The sequence below is a fragment of the Trematomus bernacchii genome, unplaced genomic scaffold (assembly GCF_902827165.1).
Source record: "Trematomus bernacchii unplaced genomic scaffold, fTreBer1.1, whole genome shotgun sequence".
Lineage (NCBI taxonomy): Eukaryota > Metazoa > Chordata > Actinopteri > Perciformes > Nototheniidae > Trematomus > Trematomus bernacchii.
In genome coordinates this window covers 1,608,706-1,634,002 of record NW_022987644.1, presented here as the reverse complement: position 1 = coordinate 1,634,002, position 25,297 = coordinate 1,608,706, and the positions used below count along the sequence as shown (strand labels likewise).

General features: G+C 43.0%; 1 protein-coding gene across 1 annotated transcript in view; it reads right to left on the bottom strand.

Annotated features, from left to right (window-relative positions):
- LOC117485263 (protocadherin Fat 4) overlaps window positions 1-23,257 on the bottom strand; it is a 107,518-nt gene extending 84,261 nt beyond the window's left edge. The window contains exon 1 of the mRNA XM_034133836.1: window positions 18,121-23,257. Coding sequence (XP_033989727.1) covers window positions 18,121-23,223 — 5,103 coding nt within the window. The 5' untranslated portion in view covers window positions 23,224-23,257. The remainder of the gene's footprint in view (window positions 1-18,120) is intronic.
- Window positions 23,258-25,297: the final 2,040 nt, after the last annotated feature.

The window sequence follows — 25,297 nt, the reverse complement described above, 5'->3', positions numbered from 1 at the left end:
TTCAATCCCCACATACCAGGAGAGGAGCACTCCCTGATACAGTAAATTACGATAAAGAGCTCACGACCAAAAATCGAGCGACCATATCCCCATATGAAAGCAGGGTCCCTGATACATCAATAGGCAGATTTGGGTGTGGGGCGGCGGGGAGGGGCGAAGCACTTCTCCAGAAAATCCACACTTCAAAAGGAGTGAGTATTAGATGAGGGTAAGGGGGGTGGGGGATTGGGTGTGTGGGACGTAAGAAGGATAGAGTCCCTCTACTAAGTCTGCCATGCCAATCCACTGTGGTCACCAAGAGAAAAGAAAGAAAGGAAAAAATGTGAAGGGAACCAAGATGTTAATGTGTGTGTTCATGAAATTCTTTGAAGGATATGGGCCTGAGTTGAAAAAAAAAAACCTAATGGTTTCCAGTTGGCTTATTGTCATTCTGATGTCTTGAAACAGAAATCCATAGACTGTGATCTCCTCCTGTCAACACTTTATGATATCTTAAGTTTGGACTCTCCATTATGTCAGAGAGATGGTACTAAAGGCAGCGTTGAATTGCTGTCAAAAGGGGCCGGGGTAATTTACTGGGTTAGCAAAAAAACCTTAAGGTTAGAGGTCAAAAAGTGTTCGGAAAGGTTGTAAGCCAAGTCATGATGGGTTAGAGTTCAGCCTGTGCAGTTGTATTTCTTTTTCCCGGTCATAAACCCACAGGGTCAACCCCCCCTCTTCTGCTAAAAACACTAACAGAAAAAACTAGCGGGATCTTTTAATCTGTTTGCAAGGCCTAAAGACTCAACCATGAAAGGGGATGAGATAAATAGGCCTGATGTCCAATGTCAGACCTCAGGATTACGTCATGCTGAAGAACAAATTAAAATATGTAGGAGTTATGTATCTGTTGGGTTGTAAAACAGCAGAATGATGTCGCTCTGAGGTAAAAACTATTTACCAAATTGGACCAACAACACAGCACTGTATTCCCCCACCTCAAATCAGGTCAAAACTGTTTCTGGCAATATTTGGTAATTTATTAGTGATGATTTGGACCACATTGGAAAATACACTACCAGAAATGATCCTTCACACTTCTTGGACGTCTGCCCAGAGTAAGCCCACATACAGTATTTATCAGGAAGGAAACAGAGCCTTACTTCAAACAGACGCTCTGATAAGACTGACCCGATAACCTTCAACCTAGACTAGTGTACTACACACTCTCACAAGTGGGACATGAACTCTAACAAAGCAAGTACTTGAGAACTGGACTTGACCAGTATTGATCTGTGTTTTATGCAAATTATTTTGGAATATCGGCTGCTACACAAAAGTATTGTCAGCCATTATTTAAAATGTATCCCATTGACTATTTCAAATAGACACAACTGATTAAAGTCCTAGGTATTGGTATTTAGTAGCAGTTTGTATTACCCCCTACTGCGTTTAGATGGTAAAACCAGTATCAGAAGAGAACATCAGTATAATTGTATCCTTTGTGGTAGATAAATCACATGTTTTATCACAGTAAAAGGCAGAAATCAGCCCAAAGTCGTGACTTGAGAACACCAGCGAGGCCCACGACAGATACAAGTGAAGAGCAGCGGCTCTCTCTACAAACACAGATGACAAACAACCTCTGCACTCAGAGGCGATGGGACTCAGAGGGAGGGTGTCAGGAGTCAGAGGAGGAAACGGCAACACCTCTGCAGCCACTTGACAGCATGAAAAAAGAGCGGGAGCCGGGGGGGTGGCGGGGTGTTTGAGAGAGGGTGGGAGTAGCACTTGAGGCCAGAATGGAAGACACAAGCCTCCCAGCAGCAGCAGTCAGAAGCAAGGGGACACAGGGGCTACTGTTCCCATTGAGCTCTTTGTCTCCAAGGCGCTCTCTTGTTTTTCCTCAGCAAACCGTGGGTACAATGAAGGCGGCATGCTCCCCTCCCCTCCCGCAAAAGGCTGTCAATACTGGACCTATCAGACCCTGAATGGCCGAATCAGCCTTCCCATGAAAATCAAGTCAATGACCTGCTTCCCCTGGCTCTCCTCCTTGTGAAGTGGGTGACAGCTATAATTTCAATAAGTAAAACAGAAGGAGAAAGAGAGTGAGAGAGCCGGTAGAGAGTAATGGAGAGAGAGTTTTCTCACATGTTGCTGAGGAGACTTTGCCTCATTCTCGGCATCCTCATATAAAATGCATTAATTCCTTCGCTGTTAGCTCACCGTAAATGATTTGATTGTGAGCGATTCGACATAGTTTTTTCGAGCTTCCCCGAGCGCCATAAAAAACAGAAAGAGAAAACATGATGCTGGGAATGCTAAGACAATTTCCAACCAAACATTTAACTTCAGCCTTCTGACCCAATCAAGTGGAAGAGAAGACAGGCTTTGTCCACCTTGGCCCATCCAAGAGAAGTTAGCCAAGGGGGGGAGGGGGGGGGGGGGAGGAAGGAGGAAAAGAAATGTAAAGATTGTGCCAAGCTTTTGTCACGCCTTAAGGACTGGCTTAGTCAATTGCTGTCAGATCAAGAAGACAGAAAGGAAAACAGCCGTGGTTGCCTTATATAAAAAAACACTTTCTCTCGCAGCCAAGTCGGGAGAGTCCCCATAGACAGAATTACACAGTTACTTTTAAAGGATTTGCATTTAAAAGATTGCGTCGAGGCTTGAATGAGGGTCGTTTCTCCCCGTGACCATAGAAACACTAGAAAAGGTGGAAAATTCAGTCCGCTGAACTTTAAACGACTTTATTAAAGTGTCACTAATCAGACGTGAAAGACACAAGGTTTTAGTGTTTGGGCAAACTTACAGAAAAACAAAAAAAAAGCTTAATGACCTGTTAAGAGCATTACTTTGAAAAGCCTTGTTGATGTCCCATTTCATAATAAAGAAAGGACAATGGCTCATGTCAGGAAAAATTAATACCTCAAATATTCAAAGAATTTGACTTAAGCATGCTGAGAAATTATGAAATCAGGCAAAAATATTCCCGTGAATACCTGCTTCTTGTCTCATTTTGTAATTTATAATACAGTTGTTCCTTACATTAAGCTCAATATGCTTTTACATTTAAATACATGATATCCTCAATTTAAACAATTATATTTGGTTCCAGACGACAATTGAGGGTCATCTAAAGAGTCACGAGTCGTGGAAATGAAATATAACACTTTTTTACAAATTACTGAAGATTAATGCTTGATTGAAAAACATTCTGGCATGTATTTCCCTGCAGAAAAAGACAAATTCCTAGGCAGAAAATTGCAACCATTATAGCGTAATGGGATAACAACCCAAAGAATAATCCCTCGCTAACAATGGGGAGGTTTGAAAAGAGTCCTGTGAGTCCTGTTCGGTGTCTGCCAGGGGAGCGCTGCATTTTACAGCCACCGACCGGCGATGTAATCTCCCCTCAATGGAGACCTGGAGAGAGAGCTTCGGCACCGGGGTCTCTATCCCCTCTAACCATACATCCATTGATCTATCCATCCCATCCCTAAAGAAATGCTAGACCTCATTTCCATTCGGCACCAACTGTGCGAAGGCGTTGGGGGTCTTATGATCGGAAAGAATAAAACCGCAACAAGACAGGATTGAGAGAAAGAGGGAAGGGGGGGGGGGGGGGGGGGGGGGTGGGGGGTTGGTAGATGAATTAGCATTGGTGCTCTAGATTAAAAACAGCCTCTGATCTTCCAGGCTGGTCCTAATCATATACACTCTAAATGAATCATCCCGGGACCTCTCCCAAGTTAATTTCAGTGCAAGAATTAATTAACACCAGAGCGAGTTGATGTATGCAGAGCAGCAGAACACCAACAATGGGGTGATGATTGCAGAGGGCTAATTTGTGTCATAATGATATGTATTTGATTTTGTGAACTGAGCAGGAATAATGAGGGAAAAACATTTTTAAGATGAGAGGTTTTCACATGGTATGGAAGGAGTGTCTGTACTCCTTTCTTCTTCTTGGTATACATCCTGAATAATGTGCTCGAGATTGTGCAAGAGGTGCAAGAATTCAGCATTTTGGTACTGGGAACCCCAACTCCAATATTACAACTTTTACAATAGATCTTCGGTATGCTCTATATCTCAAATATCCTGTAATGTTTTGCTATTTTGATTTATCTGTCGTACTATTTCAGTTACTTCTGTACAGTATAACATGTAATTAGCAGGCGAATCAAATCCAATCAACCCTCAAGTTGGGTGAACAGTTCTTACAGTACATGACCCTAACCCTAACCCTAACCCTATAATGCAGTTTCTATGCTGATTGATTGCTGTGACTGTCACTTTGACCAACAGTCCCAGGGATGATCTGAACTACTCCTCCTCCTTGGTCCATGTACCCCAACACTAACAGACAAACACACTCACAACACCCATCCACAGACCCCTAGGCCAGTGCAACCCAATCCCATACCGGAATCCATAACCCTACTCCTAACCCAAACCTAACCCTAACCCTATAATGCAGTTTCTATGCTGATTGATTGCATTGACTGTCACTTTGACAAAAGAACTATGCAAACTTGATGTTTTTCTGTAATGGATTAACACTTTTTCAAATCCACTGATATATTTACGTGTCATTTGAATGGGAACCAATGGTTCACTGAAATGATTAGCTATGATGAGTTATGATTTGTACTAAATTAGCTAAAGATACGAAACCAATGGGACTGTTCTTATATTAATACTTCACACAGAAGGGTCATAATATTGACATTATTGTACCACTAGCATCCTCATTTCCAAAGACCCAGCCCTTAGCATTACCGTTAAACACTGCATTTCCCAGAGAAGAGTCCCTTCGACACCGTTTGAAAACCTCTCATCTTAAAAGACAAAAGTGTTTCCCTAGTTATTCCTGCTCGGTTGACAAAACCAAGCAGCAGAAGTCTTCTACAGTGAATTCCAGAAGTGTAAATTCAGAATATAAACCTGGCGTCAGTGTCAAACCCACTTCATATTTCAACATTTGGCCTCGTAGTCATCCTACCCCACTGTGGGGAATAAAGAGGCAGACATACAATCCCAACTCTTGAGAGAGACTGGAGCCGTTGTTGTGTTAATACCAAACAGCGCCATGTCCACGCAGCCTCCGTATGAAGCTGAACACAGAGGGCAGAAGGGGCATTCAGGATCAAACTGGTTCCATATGACCACAGCTGGCATCACTCCAGGCCTGGGGCAACCGCGACTTCCTTACAGCCCGAGAAGAGGGATCGTGCAAACCCAACAGCGGGGGCCGCGGTATAAAGCCTGAGAATAAATCTTGGGTTTCAAAGACGATTGGAAATATGATGCCCATGCCCTATTACTGATTGATTTCCATGTGGAGAGGGTTTAAATTCCCATAGAGGGTACTCAGGATTCAAAAGGAAAAACGTCTTACTGTAAAATACCCTTCAATGAAAACTTGGAGTGAAAAACAATACCACTGTCCCAAGACATAAAAGAGGGTGTTTCCATCATTGACGGGATAATCTGCTGAAATCACACATCAGGCTGGAGAACCGTTTTTGTGAATGAGGTCCCGTGAGTGTGTCGGTATGTTTCTCAACAGAGTCAATACGCTTCATAAAAAAAGCAGCAAAGTGCCGGTCTCAACAGGCAGCCGTTGAGGGACAAAGAGAATACACCGCACTGTTTTACGGCCCGGCCTGCAGCGAGGCATGATGGGAAGTAATAACCACATCATTACCAACAGCGCCTAAGCCTTGTCAGACGTCAGAGGAATAAAGGAAGCATGCAGAGTTCACACTCGAGCTGCCAGTCTGCAGCACTGTCGGACCCTGTCACTCATTTATGCTCACGCTTACATATACACTAACATTGATCGGCCTGATGAAACACTTCCTAAAAGAGTGTATTCACACACACACACAGCTGGTTGTTTAGCTGCCAATACGACAGGCAGTGCTTCCGCTCAAGTCCTGCCAACTCAGGTCAGAGGTCACATGATTCACTGGGAAGTGGCTGAGAGTGTTTCTTTCCTGTTGGATCCGCTCATTATTAAATAACTGCATCAAATGGCACGACGCCTCGGCAGGATCATGTGTAACTGTCTAGGAGGAGGGATTAGCGCCGAGGCAGCTGGGTGATGGGTGTCTGCAGAGGTCTTAGAGGGAGATGCAAACACACTGACAGTATTCACAAGCACATGGCTGCTGTCTCGCTAATGCACACGTCTGGGATTTCTCCTCTGCTACTGCATTGTTGGCTTTCTGCAATCCGTCAGTTGAAAAAAATGAAGTTTCCAAACACAAGCCTTGATAACCCTGATTACATCACTTGTCACTACTTTTTTCCAGTCTTGATAAAGCTACTCTAGAGCCACGGAAAAAAACATAATGACCTCAAACTCAACTGTTTTTATAGGTTTTCTTTAAAACATCATTTTCGGAGAGAGAGAGAAATCAGCCAGTTTAGATATCCAACAACATTTCCAATAAACATGATCATGTTTCAGTATTGCCTTAAAGAACATATTTTGTTTTAGTTCAGCTACTTTGTCATGCTGTCAAGACTGATCATTTCTATAAAAAGGTCATTTGTATTGGAAAAAGGTCTCAATATTCCTAATGCATTGGATAATTTTCAATTACAAAGATAACTTCATTTATCATTCATCATTTGAAGTTTTTAAAGGCTGTTAAGGTTGATTTGAGTGAGATCAGTATACGTTTCATGTTGTTGTGTGCACCCCCCTCTCTCCCACACACATCCACAGGCTTTTGCACTCAGTCAGCGGACTTTACTGCAAGAAAGCCCCAAAAGCAGCAGCCCCCGTGTAGGACCTAGAGACACAATGTAATATCTGATCACCCTCCATGTAATACTATAAGAACACAATGTCCTGGGAGGCAGACTTAATTACGATCTGTCCGTCGGCAGCAGGCCCGGCCAAGTTTAGACAAAGTTTTGGAAGATTCGTTTTTTCGGTGGGTTGTTTTTTTTTCTTCTCCATCCCGGGGAGCTACGTGTCAGTGCCAGAGACGCAAAGCCTGATAACTGCAGAAAATAAGGAGAGGGCGCCAAGATTTTGGTAGATTGTGCAAAAAGTATGCAAGAACAGCACTGTTTAAGTCTGGAAGCATGCACTGTTATAACAGGCGCACACACAAACACAAGCATCGTCAGAATAGCACAGTGTTTGAAAGAAAATACCGTAACATCAACTTTCAGGACAGCACTTTGTTAAATTACACCTCGACATCCACACACAATAGCGCCTGCTGAAATTAGGCCACTTCATCCACTTTCATAGGACAATCATAGTGTAGAAAAGACAAGTAAAAATAGCACATTGTCCACGCATGTAATCGAAACCAGGGCTGCAGCAGAGAGCTCAAAACAGTCACACTTTCCTTTTGTATGCAGCTTGAGATATCATCAATAAAAACATAACTTTTGTCTGACAACAGCGCCGGGGGGGGGGGCTCAGGTACCACGATTGTAAGCGAGATTCTGAGTCATGACTAGACGCGCACACCGCTGCCCAGATCCCTCCCCAGCTGGTTTCAATTAAACAGGCGAGGAGAGAGGAAGGCCACATCCACCAAAATGGCTCGCTATTTCAGGCCAGGAGTTCTTTCTGCTCTCTGTTTCTGACAGCAGATCAGTTGTTCGCAATTTGTGTAAACACAGTTTTGTTTGCCATCGAGGGCCAGCTCTAGCTAGCGTCCATGCTAGGGCCAAACAGTATACCGTGCTAGATGAAAAAATATTTGACTGGAAGGCTTGCATCCACTGAAAGAAGATGCTTTAGGATTATTGCTTTGGAGGCCAGCACCGAGCCACCTCTGATCCAAGAATCTCCTTGAATGAGATAATAATCCCCTCGAAGTGAGGCTCACGCTCTGCAGTTATTGTCTTGGTGACCACAAGCTATTTCTTTTTCAGAGACGTTCCACTCGGCTACGTGCTCAAAAGACCGCAGCCCTTTCTCTGCAAAAAGACCCATGGGAGGATGATGTGTAACTTAACGAGGAGGGAGGCTAGGAGGTTTTAAAGGACAATAGTGCTGCACAGAAACACCTGATAAGAAGCACCTGTTAGTTCAATAAAGGGTCAGTTCACCTAAATGGCACAAACACATATAATCTCATTTATAATCTGCATGCTGCATTTATTGGCCAGTTGTTTTAGAGATGTGTCTCCCTTAAAAAGGAATTGAATAGAGAAATATAAAAGACAGAACTATTTGCTTATCTAGTAAAGTTAATGACAATAGTTTTTTGTTTAATTTAAGTAAACTGACCATTTAACCTTAGGTTTTCATTTTTATTCGCACTTAAATAACTTTAGACAGAATCACATATAGTCTGTAAAACTGGTTCCAACTTTTCAATGAAGATGTATGATGTTTACACTGAGTGACACAGTCAAACCCAAGAGTAATGGCTGCATTACTGCAATACATGGGAATGTTCTAGGTGATGAGGACATCCTTTCATACACGTTTTCCTTCAATTGTGCCTCATAGATTTGAACAGTCTTTGGCTGCACGGCAGGACTATCAAATTAATTGAAGACCGCTGGGTTGATAGGGTGTTAGAGGTAAATACAAATACACAGTTTATACCGTTTCATAAAAGAAGGGTATATAAGGTTGCAAACAAATGGTTAAAAAACAAACAGCTCCATTAGATCTCACCACATGCTTTTCCAAGCACCAAGACAATATCAACACACTGTCAAATGATTAAAAAAAAGGAACTAACACCAACACTCCTGCATCATTTTTAGAAATCTAACAACTTGCATAGATTTGAATGCTGCAGGGTAATCTAGAAAAATGAAATATTTCAATTCCAAAATTGAAAGCAGCTGCAGATCGACTGTGGCTTGGCTTATATTTAGAGTTCAGAACTGCACGGCGGAGAAAGCAAGGAAAGACTTTTTGAAAGCTTGAAAAGTATAGCAATCACAACAACTCAATGAGACAACATAAAAAATAAGCTTCATACAAATGCTAAATCACAATATGGTTAGCCTCTTAATAAAGTGGGAGCGTGAGCTGCACACAGGGCAAGAGCTCCTGATGGAAAACTCATAAAATAAGACGGGAGATAACAAAAACACGGCCTCTCGCTCTCTGGTGCCAGTCTATCTTTGCTTGTCTTCTGCCTCTGACACTAAAGCCTTACTCCAGCCTCCCTCCCCTGCTCCCTGCTCAACCTTCACTGCCCTCCCTCCCTCTTTTTCCTCCCATCTTGCTCCTAAATTATCCGTCCAGGCTGTGGGAGATACCCCTTCCTGGCCGGGGTCGCTCGTCCTATACCCCAAGCTGTGATGATATGGAGTGTGTGTGTGTGCGTGTGTGTGTGTGTGCGTGTGTGTGTGTGTGTGCGTGCGTGCGTGCGTGTGTGTGTGTGGGAGAATAGTTCCTCAGATGCAGAAACACACATCCTCTCTGCTTCTTGTTTGATGTCTCTGGAGGCGGGAGGATCTGTGAAGGAGGTGACCGCACTAACTGTCACTTTGGAGGTGCCGCTGATGGACGGTCAGCAGGAAGTGAGATGTGTAAAAAGGCAGGAGCTCTTTTTTTGTCTTTTTTTTAGAAAGAAAGCAGAGAGACAGGTCAAAGAGGCAGCATAGTGTGGTTTGATCTCTGAAAACAAGGGAAATTCACCGTGTGTATTCCTGCATTTGGATGTGTTGGAGTGTTTGTTGATGCTAGAGAGCTCGGTAAGTCACGTGTAAGAACAAATCATTCTGTAGCTGGGATCCATTATTACCACAGGGAGCATGTGCCAAAATCAACCCTCCACTCTCTTTCTTTCTACCTCCCTTCGTTTTACAAGAGAAAGTAGTGGAACAATTTTTTTCCTTCTCAAAGCTGGACAGACTTGGGCATTTTTTATAGTCCCCTCACAGTCAGAGCAGCACAAAGAGAAGTGATGAAGAAATGGCTGGGATGTAGTCATACTCAGTCAAAGATGTATTTCCCTGTGTAGCTGTTGCTCGGGGGGAAAAATGAACAACCCAAATCATAGCTATACCTGATCATTCACACTTGAACAATTCCCAATCAACCTTGCCGCGGTTGAGTGAGTTTAAAGCTTGGAAACTTTAGATCGCCTTCTGATGAACCTGTCTGATTGCACTTAAAGAAACCCCTCCTTGACGGTACACAACGGTAAACGTCTCCCTTTTGATCACGCCTGGTTCTGCGCACCACAGGAGAAAGGCATTTAGTATTTCATTTGCACATTTGGTCCAAGCATGTGCGCTTTAAGGCGGACGAATGACCCCTCCCAAATGAGGCGTGACAATCAAAGTCCCAGAACAAGAGAAATGTATCTCTGATGTGAAAATAAACCTGATGATGCAAAACTCTGCGGAGCATGCACAGCTCTGGTCACATTCATTTATTATTCTAACCCAAGGTCTTGCATCGACTTTGCATGAGGCCGAAAAAAGGGGGTGAAAAATGAATGCTGCCTGTGGACAGTCAACCACACGACTAAACGACTTTTCTTTTAATACACATGTGCATTCCTTTTATAAACATAATCTAGTGGCAAACCAAGTTGAGAAATAGAGTGTGTAAATAATTTTTGCTTTAACCTGTTTAGAGAAGCAGCAGGGTGGAGTTACCACACCAGGACAATTCAGTTGGCCACAGAAGACAATACAATGAGTTCTACAAAGTCAAGACAATGTGGGTGAAAGCTCAAAGGTAATTTGGTGTACTTTTACTGTAGTTTACTTCACTAGACCCAACTAAACACTGTCTTAAGATTTTGCTGACCCCAAATCAGAGGCTGTGTGTTAAACTTGGACAGGAATGTGTCCACAGCAGCATGAAAACCTGCCAAGGACCAACACCTGGGATTATACAGTATGGTCAGAGGTTCTTATTTACACTTTTGATCCAATAGTTCCTGATTTGAAACACATTTTTACGATTTGATACTATTTTACTAACGCTCATGCTATTGGGTTGAAGTGGTCACAAACAAAAAGGTTGTTTGTTCATGTTAAGAAATCAACAAATGTCAGAAAAAACCTTTTAGTATTTATGATTGTGGCTGTAGCTATATTGTTTTTTTGGAACAACAGTGATAATATGTGGGCGGAGCTAAGTAAAAAATACAAACTAATCTCCTTTCATAACCTTAAAAAAAAACACTTAGAAGCTTAAAGTACTAAGACCAAAACATGCAAAACACCCAAACCACACAGGTTTGCATTAATCACAAAGTGAACACATAGTGATCTATTTTCCTGTAGATCGGGAACATAATATACAAAATGAACATATTGTTGTACAGAATTGAAGAAGACTCATAAATACTGATTGAGGTAATAAACTCCACAGGAAGACGTTTACAGAGGTACAAATTCAAGTTAGGAGTAGAGTCATTTTTTCATAGACTTCAATACAACCAGACTTCTTTTGCAATCAGTGGAGTCGACCCCTGTTGGCCATTAGAAATATTGCAAGTTTAAGGCTTTGTCACTTAAAGGTGGGATAGGTAATTTCGGAGAAACCAGCTCGAGTGCACTAGAATTTGAAAATACACAACCGGAAAAAATCTGCTACTTCCTTACAGAGCCCCTCCTCCAACACACACGAACGCGCACATGACCAATGAGGGCACGAGATAAGTTTGTGCACAGATGGAAGGCTGACAGGCAGGTAGGCCATCCAGTTATTTTAGCCGGGCCGACTCAAATGATTGGTCGTGCTTTTTACAGCGCCACGGCTTCCACAGATGACATTTATTTATGAATTTTTTGTCAAAGCACTTCAGATATTCATTGCTATCGGGATGTTAAGAGCATTCCATGGAATATAACAAAACGTGTATCTCGAGCCGGTTTCTCAAACTTACCTACCCTACCTTTAACGAAACATATTGCAAAACTAAATTCCTCTTTGTCTTTTACCAGTTTTTATGAGGCATCATGCAGGTTCATGTATAAACTCTGTTAATGTATTTCATTTTTTGACTGCATTTGACATCGCTCTGCAAGAAATTAAGTCATAAACTTGAAAATGTTGTATTTTTAGCAAGTTAAAACAATTGATGAACCTGACAAACAAGCAAGCAACAGCCTAAAGTGACCTCATACTGGTGAGAAACACTGCCATGGATAATGAAGACGTCTCCTCGGTCACTTGGACAAGTAACCAGCCATGTACAAAGAAGTTAATCTCTTCTGAAAATCTGCCTTTTTTTTTTTAATCCGAAGCTGACTGGTGAATTGTTGGATTTAAGTACGTTTTTCTATTTCATTACCTTCGTGACACTTGGCTCAACTCTAAAGAACCTGGCACAGCACAACTACACGACCCCGTTCCTGACCTTTCAGACCCGAGTTGACAAACGTGTACCGTGAGCTGTCCCAGTCGCTGATTTCTGACGAGAAGAAAAAGTCCAACATGGTGAAATGTGAGACGGCTTGTTATACAACTACAGTTCAAATGTAAGGGAAGGCTTAAGAAAGAGCGTTATAGAGAAACACCATAACTTTAATATTCATCTGACACGGTCTAAAGGGCTGGAGAGCAGCCTTCACTCATTGCACTTCCAAACAATGTTACACTGTGCCACAAAATAAATGGAACATGACAAACACTAACAAACAGTCTCGTAATATAGGAGGACAAAAACGGCTGCTTTCACGAAGGCTCAGTTGGAATCTGCCGTTTAAAAGTATCCCAAAGATCTTATTTGACAGGACAAAATCACAATAATCTAAAGGAAACTAAAGAATTATTTTGACTGGGGCTACCATTTAAAGTTTCCCTGCACTTGAGGGGGAGTTGAACTAGTGGTCAGTGTGTGCGTGTGTGTTTTTCTGGCAGCATTTGCTTGCATGCATCTATGCTTGAGTGAATGTTTATCCAACTTTTATGGCGATTGTCTCGTAAAAGCGGACAGGCGCTCCGGGACGACCTGCGCTCCTCGGCACCAGCGCACCCACAGGTTCACCCGGAGCGACCACCTACCAGGACAGCCCAGCAGATGCTCACCTCCTCGATGACCATTTCTAAAAGTGCGTGTCCAGACAGATTACTGAGTGAATTATTACCGTGGCTACGGCCGGACTATAGCCTGTTACCACCCTTTCCCAAGCACATGTGAATGCACACTGAGACACACTCAGAAAAACACAATTAGACCATGAAATACAATACACAAGAGGTACTTTGTTCTGCATCATTCCTCTTCCAGTTGTTGTAAAACGTCTCTTGTAATACTGAGCTTGAGCATGACTCTTCTTTTCAGTTGGATTTGACAAAGAACATTAAATGCAGCGCTCAGGGGGCTATCAGTATCACTGTTCAACCTTTCTAGGGAACTGTACTCATCCATATTTCACTTTGTGTTAATACTCTCACACAAGTACACACAAAAGTATCATCCGTATTCAATTGTCCAGTTGTACTAGACCCAGCCTTGTTGACCTGTCTGGCTTTTACGTTTTTTATCTCATCTTCTATCTTCTCAACGAATTCAATGCCGCCTCTGATGTCCTAATCGCATTACCCTTCATGGTGGAGGAGGTTTCATCAGACAAACAGAGAGAAAGCAGAAAGAGGGAATGAAAGAGAGGCAGAAAGAAAAGCAAACTTTGAAGTTGCTTGCCAGTGAGATGTATGAATCAGACTGATCCACAACACAGAGAGGGACACAAACAGATTCCCAGAGACACAAAGCAGACATAAAAGAGATGCGAAGACACAGAGATATACAACTTAACAAAGAGGACGATGAATATAACAGAGATCAAGACAGTCATAGCAACAGAAATCAACCCTGGTTTCTATATATGCCTCAACCATCTGCAATCCCTGTGATCTCCCAAAGCTCTGGACAGGAAGAATGAGTGCCCTTGCTACCTGCTTAGGACATGATCAAGAGCCCTTGCCTCTTGCTTCCCATAGTTCCTTGCAACTCCGGCTGTGTCTGGCCCTCCTGAAAGAGATTCCCTCCACCCCTCCTCTTCCTTCATTCCCACAACTCCCAATAACACCGTCTGACATGTCCAGAACCCTCCCCAGCCATTTCTTTCCTCAATCTAACAACTCCAAACACTTCTGCCGTACGTTCCTCTCTGGTGAGGAGAGGGGAGGAAAGCTGGCTGACAGGGGCATCCATACACACTCCTAAATCTGCCAAGGCAAGACGCTGGCACAGACAAAAAAAATAACAAAAAGCCCCCCGATCCACGGCCGGGGCAGCGCAACACTTTATCTGCGAAGGCAAAACAAAGGAAGGCCTGTTGAACACTCCGACTGTGTTTACTTTCTAGCGGGGGAACAATGCCTTTAAGAGGAGGGGGCAAGGACTGATGTGGCACTTGAGGGCCTCTCCGCAAAATAACAGCACTTCATTTTGATTCACAGTGAGTGTAAGAAAACAGTGGTAGCAGTCCATAGGGGCCGCAGGGTTTGAATGTGAGGCGGCAGATCAAGAGGACAAGAGAGTCAAGCTTCTTTCTTCTACGTGTCCTCTGTGATGTATTTCTTATCACAGGGTTGTATTTCTTTCTTTCTCTCTTTCTTTCCACTATGAACAATCTTTTGGATAGAAAACAGGTTTTGAAATGTGGCACTTAAACATTTAGCAGCAATTACTTTCACTTTTGTACATAGATTAAAACACAAGCCATAAACATATACTGACATCTGAATTGTGCTGCTCTTTAGATCTCAAGAAACCAAACATAAAAAGAAATATTTACGTATATATTTTGGCAAAGATGTGTGTTGGATACAAACTGAGCCTATTTATGGACTATTTAGGAAACTATTGGTATACATATTGGTACTTTTTTGTATGCCTAAACTGTTAAAAACGTTCTTAGAGTCACCATGTTTCGGTTTTGTTCTCAAATGCAGTTTTTCTTGCTTTTAGGACTTCCATATCATACAAAAATCTGTCTGGCTTTAAGCTTTGCAAATGCTTTTCTAGTAACATTGGCAACTAAAGACCATTCCTCATGGAAATCAATGCAACTCTATAGTAGGCTAATAGCTTTTCTAGCACATTGCCCTTCTGTTCATAATCACTGCTGTGCAGGTGTTTGTCCTTAAACAGCTGATTGGAAAAACCTGCCTTCACATCGCTGATGAAGCTGGGGCCAGAAAAAAGTAACTGATACTGAAAAAGTCAGCTCGTGGAGAGACTCCCGTCGTAGGTGATTCAGTGTGGATTTATTCGGTGTGATATACGGAGGGAAATGCTTCTCCCACCTCTAAACGTCGACATTGAAAGATGTGCTGATTCAAAACTTGGGGTGAAATAAAAAAAAAACATCCTCCTGAACACAATGAATGGAATCTGGATTCCCCAACAATGGATGCATTTGCTGCCAAGAGATTTGCATCTTTGTCTGTATGAGCTATTAAGAGGAAGAAACACAAAGATTTCTGGGTAATGACGTCATTTGCACGACATACCAAACTGACACTTGAAGTGAACAGCCAAATATGATTATGTAAACTTCTGTAAGGCTATGCAGGACCACTGGTTTGCTAAAAGAACTGCCCATTGCACATCTTGCTGGATACAGTATGACCCAGATGTGAGGCAAATGTCCTTTACAGCAGGGGTTCCCAACCTTTATTGTGCCAAGGACCGGCAGATACATAAAAAGAAAATCGCGGACCGGTTGTCAATTTTAACTGATTTTAATATTTACTCACCAGCGGGTGGCAACAGAGACTAATTGTATGTAACAGCCTGAACAAATACTAGAACCACATGCATCCAAAACATATTAACAACGTTGTGTGTGTGTGTGTGTGTGTGCGTGCGTGCGTGCGTGCGTGGGTGAAAGTTTAACTAGGCTACTGGATGAAATAATATGACTGGTGGTATAGGTGTGAAAATTAAACACTTTTTGAAAAAAACATTATGATAAAATATTTTAATATATTTATAATTCTGCAAATATTACGATAAACTCACAGCTATTTTGCGGCCCGGCAGTAACACCTCGGGGGTTGGGAACCCCTGCTTTACAGCACCGCAATGACAGATCTAATAAACAATCACTGACAATGAAACTTTCTGAGAAGCCAGGCTCAGGAAAAAAAAAACTCTTTCCACTATTTCCACTGCAGGCCCAGCAGGGTCTTGAATTGTTTAAGATCAGGACCGTCGATAACCCATGTCCAACCAAATTCTCTTTGTTTTAGTGTTTCCAAAATATCACACATGGCGCATAGAAGAAGAAAAAATGCCAACTTTCCCCTCATGCATCCAATCAATGGGGAGAATGGGAAATGGAGAATGTGAAAGGGTCACAACCCCAGGGGTGAAAATAATCCCCCAGTTGCTACCGGGTATCTGGTGTGTAAACACTGCACTGGAAAAACATTAGTCTAAGTCTGAAGGTTTACACTATTCTACCACACAGTCCTTTGAGATCTCATTGACAGAGGACATACAAATAGTATGAATATAACTTGCTCATTTATTACTCCTAAAACAACAGCCACTACATTGAAAACTAAAATAGAAACTATATGAAAAAAACAACTGGCTGTTGCATTTCAGCATAAAAAAAACAGCCCACACTTCCAAACGTGGAAGGTCATTTGAATTCCTCCAAGTTATTAGATCTCACGCTTCTCAAACTGGAGAGACTGAATACTCAGCCAGGTGGTGTGGTAAAGTCATCTCTCCGAGGGGTGAGAAAGTTCAAGCTTAGCACGAAACCAATCTTAAATTTAAGGTTTGGGAACGGAGCACTGAAGCACTGTATTCTCTCATTAGCCCAACAGTAGAGTCTGCAGGAAAGCAGATTGCCATCTTCGCTGCAGGCAGAGTGAGAGAACATTTGATATTCCCATTTGGCCCAAGCAAACCTTAAAGTTAACTTAGCTAACACGATTTTGCCAAGTAATCCTCGATTTCAATAATGTGTGAGTTGTCTCAAAATGACTGATTACCGTATTACATTTAAGTTTCAAAAAAAGGCCTCAATAACAACCGCCAAAGATATCTTAAACTTTTAAAAACGAGATGCTGTAACAGAAACACATTTCAGATAAGGAGAAACATCTCAAATCTATTTGTTTTCATTCATAAAAGTCCAATTTACATGCATTGTGTGTGTCAAATTTAAATTCCTGGCTAAAATGTCCAAGACATATATAGACTCTCTCACATTTGTTTTTCATTTGACTGGCGGCTAGGCCTTAGCCACCCAAAACTGGATCTAGGGTTCCTGCATTACACTTCAGAGAATTTAACTCAAGGAAAGCCCGGAAAGAAGTACATCGCATAATACAAACTCAGTGGACAGCTTAAGTTTCACTCTCTCTGCCCTCAGCGTCTTTTCACAGAGTCTTAAGAGGTCACCCAATTGTAATGGTCACTTATTGCCTGTGGAGCAGTTCCCGGTGGTATAAAGGTACCCCAAGACCACCCGAGTGCCACATCAGCCCCAGGCTCAAGGGCTCAAAGTAATATTGGCAGTGATGAGGCATACCTGCACTGACAGACCTTATGAATTACTCTTCTTTTCATTTCCATTTGAGACACAGGGGAGCCCATCATGGGCCTTGAACCTGAAACAGCAGATCTGAATGATTTATGTCTAGAGAGGGGGAAATGAAATAGTGGTCCTTTCTTTGATTTGAGCAGTTCAAATCCACTGATAAGAACATTTCAGTTCATGAGAGCTAGAGAGGCGCTTGTGTAGAAGACATGCAACACTCCTTTTCCTCTCCAAGACTTCTCAAATATTAGAAGAGACACACTCAAGATGAATTGTAAAGGCTAGTATGTTTTTTGGAAAAGGGACAACACATTTATCGTGCCAAAGAACAAGGCCTTCTTACTCACGTCCAAGAAAGTTAAGATTTAATATAATGCAGAGACATGCATACAAAAGGAATTTAATTAATGAGGAGACAAATGCAATAGGTGGCTCGGTTTTATGTGTGACTTGGACAGTCTCCCTCCCAATTTCTTCCACTTTAAACCTTGATCTCATTTCTCTTATTCCATCCAAATGTCTATAACAAATGCCAGTAAGTGAGTTCATGCCCTCTCGCTGCCAAACAGATCAAATAGACCAATAAAGCAACATATATATATATATATATACAGGCTTTCCAGTACCTGTAGAGAATAGAAAAGTCAGCAGTGTACTAACCTCAGCACGCTGTGTTCTGGGCTGGCTGGCGTCGGTCTCGATGGCGTACACATCCACCATGTAGAGGTCGGAGCCTTGTTCTCGGTCCAGCTCTGCAGCCGTCTGTATCACTCCAGTGTGGCGGCCGATGGTGAAAAGGCGTCCCACTGCTTTTCCTTCACTACGAACTGCCACTATGAAATACTCCACTTTGGTCGCTGATCCACGAGGACTTGAGGCGTCCAGGGAGATGACGCTGGTGCCCGGCGGCTGGCCCTCTTTCAGGATAGTGATGTATTTCGGCTGGGAGAAAACAGGCCCATCCAGCCCCTGAAGGATGATGGTCAGATCAGTTCTGGAGGTCTTGCGGCTGCTGCCATGGTCGGTGGCCGACACTGTGAGGATGTACATGAGTCGGGACTGTACCAGCTGGGAGGCCAGACGAATATCTCCACTGTACCTGTCCATGATGAAAGTGTCAGAGTCCCCTTCCAAGAGCTCGTACTCCACCTCTCCGTTTGACCCTTCATCAGGGTCAAAGGCCAAAACTGTTGTAAGGATGGATCCAGTAACGATATTGGGCTCTGCCACAAGAGCGTTCTGCGATATAAAAGTTGGAACGTTATCATTTAAGTCTGTGACCCATATGGTGACATTTTTCAGGGCGAAGCGGCGGAATTCAACTGGAACTGCTTTGTCAGTGGCTTTGATGGTGAGCTCAAACAGATTTGAAAACTCCCTGTCGATTTCTCTGCTGGTGTATATGAGCCCGGTGTTTGAATCAATCCTGAAGTGGCCTCCCCGGGGAATCTGCTGAACAATGGAGTATTCCAGCTCGCCGTTTATGTCCGCGTCTGTGTCATGAGCTGCTATTGTCATGACTGAGGCTGAGAGCGGAAGATTTTCAGCGATTGATTTGAAAATGTCACCAGGGGTAAATATGGGAGGGTTGTCGTTAAAATCCCTTACTTGAATGACCACAGGAATGGATGAAGAGCGGGGAGGTCTGCCATTGTCCTTTGCAGTGATGTTGAGTTTGTAAATTGACTGAGTTTCAAAGTCCAACTTTTTAACTAAAAAGATGCTGCCAGTGTTGGGGCTGATGCTGAAGGTGCCATGGTTGTTTGTGGCTGTGATGGTGTAAGTTATGTCTGCATTTTGACCAGAATCTGCATCAGTGGCGGTCACTGAGGCCACCAGCTCCCCAATTCTCATGTTCTCCAGGACGTCCACAGACACAGAGGATTTAGGGAAGGAGGGGGAGTTGTCATTCTCATCCAGGATGCTGATACTGAGCATACAAGAAGAGGACAGAGGCACAGCTCCATCATCAACAGCCATAATTTTCAATGAATAGGAAAAAGTAGATTCATAGTCCAACTTCCCTATTAAAGTGACCTGTCCAGTGCTGCTATCAATAGTAAACTGTCCTTCCTCGTTACCTTCAGAGATGTAATAATGAACCAGTCCATTCTTGTTCTCATCTACATCGGAGGCCGAGACCCGCAGCAGTTGAGTCATGTTCGGAGCTGACTCTGAGATGGAGGCCTGGTAAATGTCTTTGGTGAATTTAGGCGGGTTGTCGTTGATGTCTTGAATGTAAACTTGCACTTTGGCCTGGTCTCTGAGGGGTTTTGGGAGACCCTGGTCTGATGAGACGACCACAAAGCTGAAAACTGCGGCGCCTCTTTGTCTCATGAGCAACTCACGATCAAACTGCAAAGTGCTGGTCAACTCCCCTGTGATGGCGTTCAGCTCAAAGTTGGGCTGCGGAGTCTCAAATGTATATCTGACCTCACTGTTGGGGCCATAGTCTTTGTCCTCGGCAAAAACATGCCCAGCAAGCGACCCCCTCTTCTGCTCTTCCTCAAAATGAAACACATAATTAGTGCTGTTAAAAAGGGGACGGTTATCGTTTACATCATCTAGAATGATGCTGACATTCACAGTAGCACTTAGCGGCTCCACAGCCCGGTCTTTGGCCAACACCACTAAGTTATATCTGTCCTGTATCTCTCTGTCCAGCTCTGCTTTGATGTACAGCTGCCCGTCTGGAAAAATGCCAAACACATCACCTGTGTTGCCACCAGCGATGTCATACATAATCTCCCCATTTAGTCCAGAGTCTTTGTCGGTGGCCTCCACTTTGAAAAAGCGGCTGTTGACAGGCTCAGACTCCAGGATGATGACCTCATATGAAAGCTGGTCAAACACAGGCGAGTTGTCGTTGACGTCATAAACACTGACGATGAGGATGAGGCTGGAGGTGTGCTGGGGGACCCCTATGTCTGAGGCGATGACCTCGACCTCGTAGGAGCTTGTGGTGACCTCCAGTGGCCCGGTCAGCGTGATGAGGCCGTGCTTCTCATGAATATGAAACAGGCCTTTGGGGTTTTGTTTGAGGCTGTAAGCCACCACGCCGTTCGTGCCTTCATCAGGATCTGAAGCTTTGGCCTGGAATATGACATGACCTGTGCTCCAGTTTTCCACCGCACTCACATGCTCCACGGCGTGAATAAAATGAGGGGCATTATCATTTAAGTCCTTCACGGTGATGTTAACAAAGGCCTCTCCTGTGATCTCCCCAGCTCTGGCTACAACTTTAAGCTGATAGAAACCCTGCTCCTCTCTGTCTATCTGGCTCGAAGCTGTGATCTGACCTGCGCTGTTTACAGCAAAAAGCCCCCTCTGGTCCCCTGAGGTGATTAAATATGAAATGTTTGTGTTTAAATCCACAGTGGTGGCTGACACTGTCCCTATAACTGTCCCAATGCCAACATTTTCAAACATGACAAAACTATACACGTTCTGACTAAAGACTGGTGGGTTATCCTGTGTGTCGATGACAGTAACAGTGACTATGGCCTGAGTGTCTGAGCGCAGGCCGCTACCATCTGCAGCTGTCACCTGCAGCTGGTATGCAGTTTTCTCCTCTCTATCCAGGGACACAAGGGTGCTAATTTTTCCTGTGTTGCTATTAATACGGAATTTGGAAGCATCTCCAGCTGAAATTATATATTTGAGTGTGCCATTTCGACCCAAATCGGGATCTGTGGCTGAAACGGTGGTCACAAAAGAACCCGAGGGCTCGTTCTCTTTGACATTGGCAAAATACTGCACAGGGTAGAAAACTGGCCTATTGTCATTGATATCCCTCAGTGTGATATTGACCCTTCCTAAAGAGTGCAGAGGAGGGCTGCCTGCGTCTGCTGCGTGGATGTGGAGTAAGTACGAGGCCTTATCTTCCCTGTCTAGCTCAACGGCTGTGCTTAATCGCCCTGACACGGCATCCAGGCGAAACAGCTCCTGGACACTGGCTGGAGTCTCTGCATCAAATGAGAACCGGATAGTTCCATTAGCCCCGACGTCGTCATCTGATGCAGACAGCACCACCAGCTCAGTGCCGGCAGGAGCGTGCTCCACCAGGGAAACGTGATATGTGCTCTGTGTAAATGTGGGCACTTGGTCATTCACATCAGTGATGTTGACTATGAGTTTAGTGTACGACATTTTGGGCTGTAGCCCCTGGTCTTTGGCACTAATGTTGAGCACAATTTCAGATGCTATTTCCCTATCCAACAAAGAGGCACTGGTAACCAGACCACTGTTTTCACTGATGGAGAACCAGCCCAAAGCGTTTCCAGACACCAGGGAGTAGCGCAGGTTGGCATTCTGCCCAGAGTCACCATCTGTTGCAGAAACCCCTTTAATGTAGCTCCCTTTTGGTATGTCTTCACTGATATCTACTCTGTACAGCGTTTCCTGGAATATAGGGGGGTGATCGTTGATATCATTCACAAAAATAACCAGACTTGCAAAAGAGGAGCGAGCAATAGGCCTGCCATTGTCCGACACAGACACAGTCAGGTTGTATGAGGAAATTCTCTCTCTGTCTAACACACTGGCCACTTTGATCAGACTTAAATTGGGCACAGGAGACGTGTGCACTTCAAAGTGTCTCTGCTCGTTGCCTCCTAAGATTGAAACAGATATGTTACCATTAGCTGTGGGGGAGTCGGAATCTGAAACAGTGAGCAAAGCAACAACTGTGCCAATCTGTGCATTTTCATCAACGGAGGCAAATTTTGAAGTTGTGGGAAAATACCTAAACTTCACCACTGGGTCATTATCATTCACATCTACAAGTTTAATAGTGGCTTCTGTCCTGCCTGACAGAGAGGGCACACCGTTGTCAACTGCATGAATAGTGAGGGAGTACTCTTTCTTACTCTCATAATTCAAACTCTCTTTTATAATAATAGTACCAGCTTTGGGGTCAATTTGAAAAGGTGTCCCTTCATCTAAAAAGTACCTGATTTCAGAATTAGCTCCCTCATCCTGATCTGATGCTGTAATCTGCAGGACACTAGAACCTACTGCTGCATCCTCATAAACACTGGTTTGATACTGATCTTGATCAAAAATAGGGGGGTTGTCATTTATATCTTGAATAGTGACGTTTACTTGCAGGTAACCAAACTTTTTTGGGTCTCCTTTGTCCTCCACTTCAACCAGGAGCTGGTAGAAGGGAGAAACTTCCCTGTCCAAGCCTCCAGTGGAAACCAGGTGCAAGAATGCCCCCTCTCCACTAGGATTGACTGTAATATCCAGGCGGAATTTCCTCTGCTCGTTGCCTTTCACTATTTTGTACGTGGTGTGATCAACTCCGTTACTTCCAATGTCTGAGTCTGTAGCAGTGTCCAGGATCACTTGTCTGCCACTGCTGGCATCCTCCTTAAAAGACACCACAATAGACTCGTCTGGAAACACAGGGGAGTTGTCATTAATATCCACAACTACTATCCTGACCTCAGTGGGGTAGGTGGGCTGGCTGGACAGCACCACGACGTTGATGACATCACTTTGCAAAATCTCCCTGTCAATCACCGAGGAGGTGTAAATGACTCCGGTGGTTCCGTTAATTGCAAAAAGTTTGTGGTTCTCGCTGAAGCGGTACGTGAAGCTGGGCTTGGTCTCTATCGTGCCCACGTAGGTGCCGATGGGCTGCTCCTCCAGGACCTGGAACTCTTGTCGGACTTGGCTGGATACTGAGTACTGCGAGAGAGTCCATAACAGGAGTACAATCAAATGGAACCGGCCAAAACCCCTACCTGTGAGCGCCATGGTCAGAGAGGCAGTCCACCTTTCTCAGACAGAGTCCATGCCTATGATGCATCAACTTTACCGAGGAGTCACAAAGGCATTTATATTCCAGCAAACGTGAAAGAAAACTCAATGGGAAACACAGCAGCGACTCCTTCCACAGTGTTCCAAAGTACTCCAGAAGTGTTGTTTTATCCAATGCAACAAAACCCTCTGAATGGGGAGAGAATGATTCCTGCAGATCAAGGAAGTTTCAATTCAACTCCGCAAAAAAAAGCATTTTCAAAACGGAATCAGACTATTCCCTTGAAAGACAAAACAAAACATAAGTTCCTGGCTCCTTGGAAATGCGTGGAAAAAAAGTTTATCCAGAGTTAGGGCGCAAGTGAGCGGCTGAGCCTACGCACCGTCCCGTGGAATAACGGTGCAGGCGCTTCAGTCATATTGTGCTCAGGAGTCCCAGTAAGTTAGGACAAAGCTGGAGTTCCTCAAACTCCCTCCCATCCCTGATCCCATTGGATAGCGCAGCTCCTCCCGCCCCCTCACCGCCTTCCCCTCCATTGTGCAGGCAGCCCGTTATCCCCTATGTAGGAGAGGGTGTCAATCAAAACAGACAGGTAACGATGCCCCGAGCCTTATAATCCCTTTACTATAATAATGTGAGTTGCAATTGTGTTAATGAGCTCAGGATATGGAAGTTTCTCTGAGAAAAAATAGGTAAATGCAGATTGTATGACTGAAAGCATGCTTTCAACGAATATATTATTATACTAAGCATACAATTAGGATATATTTTTATAAACTGTGAAAGGTTGCTTTGAAAATAATGTTCGAGTAACATGTTAACCTTGCAATATCATACATTATGATTAAGTCTAAAAAAAAAAAACTAATTCAATATTTACTTAATTATTTGTGCTACAATTTCCTGTAGAAATAACCCTTAATGTAATTAAAATGGTCTAATTTTGGGGCGTAATCTATTTGATATGCATTGTAGATTGTACACTGAAGCTTATTGTCTTCTGTTTAAGACACGTATGTCTCTTTTGTCATTTCGGAGCCAAATGCTGTCATTTCTGAATCATAATTAGGTGTATAATAAAGCTTAATTGTATTTACAGAGTTCATAATAGCCAGAGAGATAATTGCATAATGGAAGAGGCAGTGAGCTTCGTATGTATTGGTATGTAGCTCCATCTAGTGGCCAAACGATGGGACTTCAAGCCATAATACACTTCTGTTCATATCTGTATTGAACAGGGGGCAGACATTTAAACTTATTTAGGAGCCATTGAACATATAAACATGTACAAGGATGGTAAAACAAAGTTATGAGACAAGACTAACTGTGTATTTATTGACAGTATGATCTTTCTGGTAGTATTGTTTCTACAGACAAAACTGAACTAAACCTCACTTCAACTGGGGCTGGTAATAATAAAATGGAATTTATAAAGCCATGTAAACACAACATAGATTATCATACTGCAAATTATAAAATAGAGATATAACCAGATCTACCTTTATATCCAAGAGAGTATCACTGTTTTCTCTGCACAAGCATCATAGCCCTGACTTGGTTAACATGGCAGAATAACATAAAATGACCACGCTTAAATACGATTTTTGTATATCTTGTCCTCCATCAAAGACTTCCCATATTTACTTTACTATGGAAACCAGTGATTAAATGTTCTGAAAAAAAAAGTAATCTAAATATGAAGCTAATTCATTCATTGTCTTACCGCACAAGTACCATTTTAATACACAGCACAGTTATTTGCAGGAACTAAAGTGCTGGGAAGATACAAATAACAAATTGTTAAGAATAAAAAATGTATTTACACTGTAAGTTTTGTACAACAAGTCTAGTCATGCAAACTCTTAAATTTACTTCAAAATAGCTTCCATCATGTAAATGTTTTTAGTTATCTAAAAACATTAATATCATCCATTCTTGCCTCATGCGCAGAGATTTTGAGCTGCATACTCTTATTATTTTATAAAACTAAAAAACTGTAATTTGAGCAATATGCTTACATGTGAGTGAGTCTCTGTGTTCATTGATTACAACGTGATGAAAGACTTGATC